At 36.0% G+C, this 10,663-nt stretch overlaps 1 protein-coding gene and 1 pseudogene across 1 annotated transcript; one reads left to right on the plus strand and one right to left on the minus strand.

Moving 5' to 3' along the window:
* The first annotated feature begins 3,397 nt into the window (after positions 1-3,397).
* On the plus strand, positions 3,398-5,337 carry LOC140830286 (phosphoglycerate mutase-like protein AT74; annotated as a pseudogene).
* LOC140831203 (BTB/POZ domain-containing protein At1g63850) lies at positions 5,204-9,089 on the minus strand. The gene is made up of 2 exons (XM_073195034.1): positions 7,908-9,089; positions 5,204-6,494 (listed from the first exon to the last, which is right to left on the minus strand). The coding sequence occupies exons 1-2, from the start codon at positions 8,901-8,903 to the stop codon at positions 5,553-5,555; spliced, it is 1,938 nt and encodes a 645-aa protein (XP_073051135.1). The 5' UTR covers positions 8,904-9,089; the 3' UTR covers positions 5,204-5,552.
* Between the last annotated feature and the right edge of the window lie 1,574 nt (positions 9,090-10,663).

Below are 10,663 nucleotides of genomic sequence, written 5' to 3' on the forward strand. Positions count from 1 at the left end.
ATTTAATCAATTAAATATGAATTAACCTACTAATATGATCTATTGAGATTTTGAGGAGAAAATGATATATAGTTTCATACTTAAAAAAAATAATAGTAAATTATTTTTGTGAATATTGCATCGTAATTTATCAAGATTTTACTGTAGTTTGTGTACTTAATTAGGATGGTTAAGGATCAATATCTATCTGGATATAGAATTCCGTGGTATACTGTTATTTTCACATTAAATGCCCCTACTACTTCCTAAAACACTTTATTTTCCTGCAATTAAAATAATTAATAATATATTAATGTTTCACAAAAACTAATATGAGACGGTCTCATGAACCAATTTTGTGAGATCTATTTGAGTAACCCATGAAAATATAATATTTTTTTTATGCAAAAAAAGTATTGTTTTTTTTTCTTGTAAATATAGACAAAATTAATACGTCCGACGAATAAAGATTTATGAGACGGACTCGCGAAAAACGTGTTGAGAATGCTTTTAGCAATCGTAGACGGCATTAATTGTCAAATAACAAAAAAAATAAAAATAAAATAGAGTGGTCCTTGAATTATTTATTTATTATTTTTCTTTTTTAGAGAATGGACCCCTACTCTATATGCCAGTGAACGAAAGCTGAAAATTAAATGGAGGCACAGAATTAATTTCGAACCAAATAAGGGACCGTAAAATAACGGTGACTTTGGTAGAAGTCTTGTTTTGAACCCCTAAAGGCTCCATCTAATACAATATGGTCCCAGTCTAGCGCAATTCAAAATTATGGTTGGACGGATAAGAAGAGAAAAATCTTACAATTTAAAACATTGCAATATACATATTCTTTTAGAAAATATTATGATTTTCGCGATTTATGTTTGTTTGTTTTTTTTTGTGATTTTGGTCATTTATATTATCAAATTAATTTAAGTTTGCTAGCTTGGATTTAAGCAATTTCTAGCCATTTTTCTCGTTGTTTTAACATGATGTTGATGTAGTGTTGACATTAATAATACCGTATAAGAACTTTCATGGAAAAATCTAAAATCAGTAAAATAAAGAACCAAAATTGAAAAAAAAAAAAAAAAAGAAGAAAGAAAGAAAAGATGAAGGACTAAAACCAGTGTTCGCCAAAATCGTAGAGAGGGAAATATATCAAACCAATTTTTTTTTCTTTTTTTGTTTAATTAAGATTGAAGAAGATATGGATAGTCATTATATATTTTTATATATATAGTTAAAAAATTCACTACTTTTGCTTTCATTTTTTTTAAAAAAAAAAGATTTACTTCATCTTTGATTTCATTAAATCCAAATACAAAAATTAATCTATGGAACAATGATGATCACAAATCTCCTTCACCAAACTTTTTTCAAATCAATTCTCAACTGAATGGTCTCTCTATCTCAATATACCGACGAGCAAATGTTGAGTCATATGTTCAATCAAACTCAATTCTCCAAAAATCCAAACGAAGTTCCTCCTACTTTTGAAACCATGTCTTCAAAATCAAAAAAGAAAGGGAATTAGAAGGTTGTTGGTACGAGTGGAAATGACTCTATCACAAGGAAATATTGATTGAAAGGCGAAGATGAACGTCTTGCAAAAGCATGGTGCAACGCTTCTGCTAATCCGGCACATGGAAAGACTAAAGGAACGGTAGTTTTTGGGTATTAGTTGAAAAAGAATATAACAATGTGTTACCATGGGATGAAAAGTTCGTTCACAGGACAACATTTCAAGGATCTAGCAAAAAAAGTTTGGATATTGGGGAAATTGTGTTCCGCGCACTGATATATAAGAGTGTTTAGACACACAACTTTTTTATACTTATTGATACTCACGGGAAATTTAGGGTCCGCTCTCAGCAAGTGTCACTAATCCAGACGCGAGTTTTGAAGTTACCCTGAGCCTGAAATAACAAAGAAGATCGTTAAGAGGGGGTAGGAGGGTGTCCTGGCGTAGCCCCTCCGACGCTCAAGTCAGTGACTGAGGATATATGGGGGGAGCAGCTAAGGGCGCTGCTGAAAACGATATAGTGAATGCCTGAACTGAACACTCAGACCTGGTACTTATAGGAGAATACCTGGGCCCTTGATGGGCTTATTTTCCACTTGGGCTATGGATGAGCCAGGGATGATGGGGCCCTTGATGGGCCTGTCTTCCATAATGGGGCCCTTGATGGGCCTGTCTTCCATGGGGTATCACTTATGTCTTGCTTATTTTGTTGGTTCTACATTCATTATTTTCAAGGGTGTTTAAATTTTGAATGAGACCAAAAAACTGAAAATCGAACTGATCCACAAAAAATCGAATGTTTTAATTCGGATATAAGTGTTAAAACCGAAGTTTATATGGCTCTCGGATTTTATTTTTCAAAACCAAACCCACCGAAAAACCAAAATTTAATTAAATTAATATTTTTTATATTTTTATTTAGATTATATTTTATTAGATGATATTTAATGAATTAAGAATTATTTTTATTAATTTTTTGTTGATTGCTATTTATTTTAAAGTCTTATTAAAAAATTAACTAAAAAAAACAATATATTATATTTTAATTATTAGTTTAAATATTTATCAAAACCAAATAAACCGAATCGAAATAACCAAACAGTTTTGTTAAAAAATTGAACTGAATAGAAAGAAAAAAAATTCGGATATCGGATTATACATTTTCATAACTGAAATAATCTAACGATGAACACCCGTAATTATTTTATATGTTTTTATCTATTACATTATCTACCGATTTAATGAATTATTTCACTCAGGTATTATTAATTCATGATCATAAATTATCAAAATAGATCATGTTCATGCGAAAATAGAACAAAACTTTAATATTAGTGATAATACTCCCATCAACTACTATATATCACATCTATTTTATAAATATTGAAAGAAAAAAAACATATTTCTGTATTTGTTTCATTCATTTCATAGAAAAACACAACTAAGCAAATACTTTAAAATAAAAAAATATATATATTACATATGCACAATATATCACATTAATTATTACGTTATACATAGAACGAGTGTGTCACGACTCGATATGTCCATTAATGTTTCCAAAGATATCCCATTTAAAATCTTTGCATCTTTCATTGGTTTAACTAACTTGAATGGATTCACCTACTGCTATGATGGATTTTCTTGTAATATTTTTTTTAGGAAAAATAGAACGATTTTTTGATTGGCAAGTGGAAAATGAATGTAATAAATGCTAAAAAGGAGTGAAACGAGAGATGTGAATAAAGTATACTTGATTCAAATATTTACTTTTTGAGGTTTTGCAGTTCGTACATTATCGATATGATAGATTCGACTCATTTGTCGTTTTCAATACGAGGAACAGTAAGGTGCCATGGCCCGCAGGTTTTGAACCTGTACAAAATTTCCTACATGAAGCAAACCATGCATTCCCTTTCCCGGCTGCAGCTGCGGCTGCTCATATTGGCTGGCTACAAATCCAACCAAAATAAAGCCCCCCAGGCCACGAATAAATACTCCTCGTTTGTCACGGGCAGAGCCAGGGAGCACATTTACGAGCATAGAGCCAACCCGAAGGTTAGGTTGACAGAACTGAAGATTACTGAATCTGTGCTAGCTGGTGTGAATATTCTTCAGATGATTGAAGAAGATGGGACTGATGATTGGAAAGTGTGTTTTTATGTGTGGCGATTGAGACTGTAATTTGGCAGAGGCATTTGATAAATCAAGAATTGCTGGTGTCAGGGAAGAAACTCGGCTGGGAGAACAAGATTTGGTATTATATATACAGCACACCACTTTTCGAAATAACCATGCCTTATACGGTAGTTTTACTCGATGTGAGGTATAATTTTTGCTCTTAATTCTTGGATTTAGTTTTGGTTTTTGAAGGAAATTTCCAGGACCAAGAACCGAACAGCTGGAAATGGTTGATAGAAATATTTACGGGAGTTCTTTTACAGGTTTCCAGATGGGGACTCAGCTGCAGATGTTTATGACAGAATAATATGTAAAAATTTATTGTTGTAAGGTGTGTTACTCGAATCAAACTCTGCTGCTTGACATTAGTTCAAAATTTTGCTGGGTTCAGAGAAACTCTACCACACGGTATTGAAATTTGAAAATTTCAGCCACCTGGTGAGCAAAGTCCGGACATGAATTTGGGGATAGTTTCTCATGAGCTAACACTGAGTGTTCTTGATGGGTGGTACAAATGGACGGTGGAGCAATAAATGTAGATAACATTTGACCGTATCATATGGACAAAATCCTCCAAGCATAGCATAGAATAATCCGTTCAAGACCCCAAGTCTCTGAGAAATCAGAAGTACCTATTTGCAGTTACAGCTTGTTAATGCACCGCACAAAGGAAGAGTTCAAGGAATTTGGATTGACGGATGAAATGCTTGCTGACCAAGAATGGTAAGTATTAATATGTTCGTGTCAAATCCTATAATATGGAAAACGAATTACATTATACGCGTTGAAAATAAGCAGCTAAATGCATATGCACGGCTTGCTCATCTTGAAGGCAAAAACATGCTGAACTACGATTGCAGGATAACTGGAGCATCCTATTTTACTCACTTTAAAGATGAAGAAAATAAAACCAGCTCGATGACAAATTTGAAGTCTGAACTTTCAGAAATACGGGGATAAAGAGCTTGATAACGCAAAAGTTCAGAATGAGACATAACCAAACAGAAATCAGATGTAAAGAATACGGATCGTAACCAAGATTTTTGTGCTAGAATACAAATATATATATCCAAGACTACACTTGAGCTGCCTTCTACACGTACGATGTATACATCTATGACTAGTATTCTGTATAGCATTCATTACTGAAACGGGAGAGGGCCAGGCCCAGAGAATTGGTGAGAGGTAAGCCGAAGAGGTGAGATTTGATATAACCGGCAGAGTAAAATTTAGATATCAAGAAACATTATACATGACATTTCAAATTTCATGTCGGGTCCCCTGCCCCTGAGACCAAAGGGCAGAAGTTTGAACCGTATGGTTTTTTCAAAAGTGGTTGTAGAATGATTCCCGAGATATTCGTGCAATGAGGACCTTGAAACCAACAGACATACAGAACTCAATTTCAACCAGGGAAGCATCATATGATTAGTCATTAGCAAACAATGTAAGTCGTGTAATACAAATGGAAACCACAACTTCAGCCAAAAGCATGTAGCAGAAGGAGAAAAAGTACCATTAACCATGAGGACCAAATTAACCGGTAATTGGATTCACCTGCACTTTGCTAGTTCCACACCATTCAGCATTATCAAATATGTGTAAATTTTCTTTCAGAAACTAACCTTCCAATAGCAGGCGCTCACTGTGTGGCGAAAGAATGGCAAAAAAGTTCCTAGTAATGAATAGGGTGAACTCAAACTTTTATCAACATGCACTTCTCACTTTCTTCTTCCAAACTAAACGTTTAGTACATCAACCAGTTTCTTTGATAACTCCATGGGCCAAAACAGATTCTTCGGCTCGGTTTCAAAAGAAAGGAATTAACTCAAATCCTTTGTAGAGATCTGACCGTTGCATCTCAAATTCAAGAGTTCTCTATTGAAGCAGTTGTGATACGCATTTGTCGAGGTCTTTCAGGCTCTCCATTTCTTCTCCAAAAAGCCCTTCTCCACCAAACTTCAAATCCTCTCTGTATATTTGGACAGTCATCACCAGCATTAAGGAAACGATTGAACCATGACAGAAAAATCTCTTGCTGCCAGGGCATTGGCAGAGTTAATATTGTGTTGCTAAGACCATCTTCAATTAAATGTCGATCAAGACCCTTGGATGCCCTCCGCATCCATCCAAAATCATCGTAAAATGGCACCAACCATGTCTGCAAAAGCATGCATCTGACGTCTTTTGAGGCTAATAGCTGCCCCTTGCCGATCCCAACAAAAAGTCTGGCCGTAACTCTGCTAACTTCGTATCGGTAAATGACCGGCACTTTTGAATGAGCCTCGGCTAACTCAGACTGTGATGCCCATGTCTTCAAAAACTCCTCAGCAATCTGTCTATCAATCAATATATCCAAAAGCCAATGCAAATTATCAGCCTGTCTTGCTATCTGGTCTACATTTTGTGTCGCTTCTTCTGCAGCTTTCAGAAAATATTGCCGAAGAAAGTTCAGGCACCCGTCACAAGCCGAGTATAACGACTCCTTTCTCAAATCCGTGTGGGATGAATTCTCGCGAAGCATTTTGGAAACCAAAATTTTCATCTCTCTCCTGGCTTTCTCATCTTTTCCTTCAAGAACTACATGCAAGAGTTTGAGAAGCACGTCTTCATTATCATTTTCGTATTCTACACCTGTGGTAACATCAACAGAAACCCTCTTCAAAACTTCCATAGCTCCGACCCCTTCGAGACGAAGCTCTGATAACAAGGAAGCTACCTTCTCTTCTTCATCTTCTGCCCATGGAGCAGCTTCTAAGTACTCCAAGCAAGACAACACGCCCGCATCAAATCCAATTGCTGCCGAGACCTAATTACAAGACATTTATCATGTTTTTACAACATAACTGTGAAGTTTAGCTTAATGTTCCAACAACAATCATCCATCTGTTCACAATTTTGAATAATAATAAACAGTTTATCTACTATGAACAGTGGAATGAACGGTCATCAAATTGAAATACAAGAGCGAGTGAAACGTGAACAAAGTTTAACCATATCAAGTCAAAGTTTGTTGGCAAAGTCATCTTCTGAACAAAAAGGACTACTCTAAGGAATCTAGATTTTGACGTATATCCTATTTTTAACAGACTTGATCCAAAGCAATGAAATTCCTAAGACTCTGAGGCATTTTCTTAGTGTTGAGTTCCATTCTTATGATGAGAAAGTAGGGTGGCAAAATCAAACACAAACAATATTGCTACCAATCAAGATTGATTCTCTAAATTTCAGGTCCACTATCAATCAAAATTAAGTCTTCTTTTATAGGTCCATGTGCAGTTGGAAATACAATATTATGCATCGGAAAATTGGAACAAATTAACACGAATAGATAAAAAAAGAAGAACAAATATTTTACATAAATAACATTCTACGACAAGATTCTCAAGAGGTCCATAGTTGAAACTTAATTTTCCTTTCAAGCTTTTACTGGGTTAAGACTAGTTTTTCTACAGATGTAATCCGGAGTGAGCATTGATGTACAGCAGTTCAAATCATCTACTTAACAAAATGACAAATATTAGCTACCCTACTTCACTTACATGATTGCATTTAAAGGTTTGTAAAGATTATTCATGATAAAACACCGACAACGCAAATATAGTGTTTTAACATCACCAATCAATAAGTTATGCGAGAAGTTCAACAGCACAGCTGAAAACCTAGGGCAATCTACTAGGGAGGATATGGTCTCAAGCTTATTAAACATTCTACAACTGTTCATGGAGTCGATTTGGGATTTGAACACACTGGCAAAGACAAACCACCATGCCAACTACCAGATTCGAGAAAAATTTCAGCCAATTATAGCAACTTCAACAACTTGGTTTACATCTCACACTTTAAATTCTGAAACCGCGAGTTATGCATAAGTAAAACTCAAATTGGAAATTGATCTAGCTCTAAGGACTGGCAAGCTATCCATCACATTTTAAGTTCTCATTTGTTAGCAAACTTGATCTGTTAGCAAACTGGATCGCCCCTTACCATAAGCATCAAAATATTAATATCCAGCTTCTCCATCAATATAGTTCTGCTCATCTTCAATTTTCTACTATGCTATTCACAAGCTTGCAATTTTCTCCATTCATTCACTTATTTTTTGATTCTGGATCAACTTTTCACCACCTATCACTAGATTTACATATATTTGAAAAATATAAAGATTCAAGTACATAGAAGAAATGCCCATTAGCGATTTCTGTGAGCATGTAAGCCTCACCTTGAGAATACCCAATACTCGCGGAACATCTTCCCTCATCAGTTTCTTCCTCAAATCCTTACAATACATTAGCCTAAGACTCTCAATATAAACTTCAATATCATCACAATCCGCTATCTCCACAATGTATGGCCCCATACTGCGCTGCTGCTTAACCCACTTCTCATTCAATTTCAAAGCAAAAAATCTGCTATGAGCCACAAGGATCTGTCTATGTACACTCATAGAGACGCTAACCCCATCCTTGGAACTTAATGTCAACTTCACATCGCCAGTACCCACATCATTGAACTGGTTTCCGGGGCTTCTCGAAGCCAGAAGATCCAATAAACGCTGCTGCATTAGCGCCTGCTTGTCTTGGGGCAGTGGGTTTGCGGAAAGCTTCGAGCTTTGGGGATTCTCAGCCGGAACGACGCCGTTAGGCACAAAGGTTGAGGCTTTGAGGTGGCAATCGGGTTCATTGGACATCATTTCGAAAAGGGTTGGGCTTGAACGGGTTTTATCCACAAACGGAGGGGGTGACATTGGATTGAGAAGGCCAGCGGTAAGTGCGGAGTTGAATTTACTGAACGATGACGGAAAATTATCTGCCGCGGGGTTGGCACTGCCATTGACGGTGTTCGTGATGGTGTAGGAGTCCATGGTGGAGGGTGAGTGCCGAAATTTGAGATCCATGGGAGAAGAAGGTGGAAAGGGATACGACACTATTGATGAAGTAGGCGTGGCTTCAACCGGCGGTGAAGGTGGCGGATGTGGCGGTTTGGAGGCTGAGTAACACCAAGGATTGCCTGGAGAAACTCCAATGGGAGTGTCAAGCTGGCGGCTTTGATAAAGTTTTTGGGTTGTATAAGGGGTGGATGTAGCAGATGAAGGTGTCGAGTCTAAACCGGCGCAACCCGTGGGAGGAGTGGCGGTGATGGTAGTCTCACGGTAGCGGCGGCGCTTGGGTTTGATGGGTTGGGTTTGGACCTTGATATGAGTGGTGTTAGCTGCCATATGATGGAAGAAGTGTCAATATGTGTCTAGTACTTGGGGCAGTGCGTGCGGTGTGTGTGTGTGTGTGTGTTTTGGGGGTGTTTTTTGTCATTAACTTTACGACTCCATTGGCCTCATCACCAGATTTCGCAATGTATAGACAGAATGGCGATCGATACAAGACAAAAAAAGAGGGATATTATATTTTATTTTAGTAGATAAAAAAGAAAACAGAGATGGCAAAATAGATGACTCTGTTCAATGGAGCATTAATGAGGCAATGCATTCCAATGTGTATAGAGAAAGGAATACGTGGTCCTTCAACTTTATCCTTTATTCCTCTTGCAATGAACCTTTTTTTTTGGCATTTGAAAACTTGTGAATAATTTTGATTGAAAGTAGACAAGGATAAAAAATGGAATTGTAGTTGAGAGTAGTCGAAAACTTGATTTTGTATATCTCTTGAATGACAAGTTTAGATCAATGGAATTGTTGGCATGGTTTGGAAATTATTGAGCATTATTAGGTTTTAGTTTGGCTTTGCTAGGAAGCACTGGCACTCACACGTTTAGATACAAAAAGAGGACGAAAAAGAAATTTCAAATCCCCCACTGATTTGATGTGTTTTGGTCATGCTTCACATCTTTTGTTGTCTTCTATGATTATACTCAACAGGGTTACTCTGCCAAATCAAGATATTGGAATATTGTATACATTATAGTTCCGACAACTTATCATTGAATAATCAGAAAATTGACCTTCAATCTTCAATCGTCGTTTTTTTTTTTGTATCCAGTTCTTAGGTACTTTTTTAGTACCACATTTTCACATGAAGTGTACCACATTTTGTATGACATAGTACCACAATTTTGTGGATAGAAAGTGAATCCAAAAAAATGTTTCGATTGATGATTTTTCATCAACTTCCCCATAAATAAAACATAAATTTCAGATTCGATATATTATTTTATTATTTACAATAAAATATAGATTTCAAATTCCTCTCTTGCTCAAATTATTGGTGTAATACTTTGACATTCAGTCCAACTACTCTAATTGAGCTCCGAAAAACCGGGTTCAACTATTTTTATTATTAAATAAAACATTACTCGGACAACCTTATGTAACAAATAAGATGACTCACAATTATTTGCACCAATAGTTTTAGTATTCCGTTTGAATTAATATTACATGTATATAATCACTTTTAGTATTCCGTTTTCATTGATTTAACATAATTATTCTTTTAAATTCTTGACCTTGTCCGATTTTTAATCCCTTGTTTTTATCAAGAAGTGCAATATAAATCATTTTAATTCAATTCAAATCGTTAAATTAAATTCTCCAAATTCTATATCCGAATATTCATCGCATGAAATATACATAGGGGCATAAGTCTCAATGAATCCGAATCCACGATCCATTTTAAAGGGGGAAAAATCCAATCAAGTGGACATGAAATCCAAAATCCATCCAAAAAAGTATAATTAAAAGAACAATATCCACAAACCCATGTGGACACGTTTTCCTAATGCCAAAAAGAGCCGGCCCATGAAGCCAAAAGACCTCAAGTTAACGGATGAGTCTCATGTGAGGTCGTCTCACTCACGGATCATAATCATCTGTGAGTCGGGTCAATCATACACATATTCACAATAAAAAGTAATACTCTTAGCCTAAAAAGTAATATTTTTCATGGGTGATCCAAATAAGATATTCGTCTCATAAATACGACCCGTGAGACCGTCTCACATAAATTTTTGCCCAAGTTAAAGGGACCC

This window comes from Primulina eburnea, chromosome 4 (assembly GCF_022965805.1).
Source record: "Primulina eburnea isolate SZY01 chromosome 4, ASM2296580v1, whole genome shotgun sequence".
NCBI classification, from domain to species: domain Eukaryota; kingdom Viridiplantae; phylum Streptophyta; class Magnoliopsida; order Lamiales; family Gesneriaceae; genus Primulina; species Primulina eburnea.

Coding starts and splice junctions, on each gene's coding strand:
- LOC140831203 (XM_073195034.1), bottom strand. CDS start 8,903: ATGGCAGCTAACACCACTCATATCAAGGTCCAAACCCAACCCATCAAA. Junction 6,495..7,907: donor GAGTATTGGGTATTCTCAAG/GTGAGGCTTACA, acceptor TCTTGTAATTAG/GTCTCGGCAGCAATTGGATT.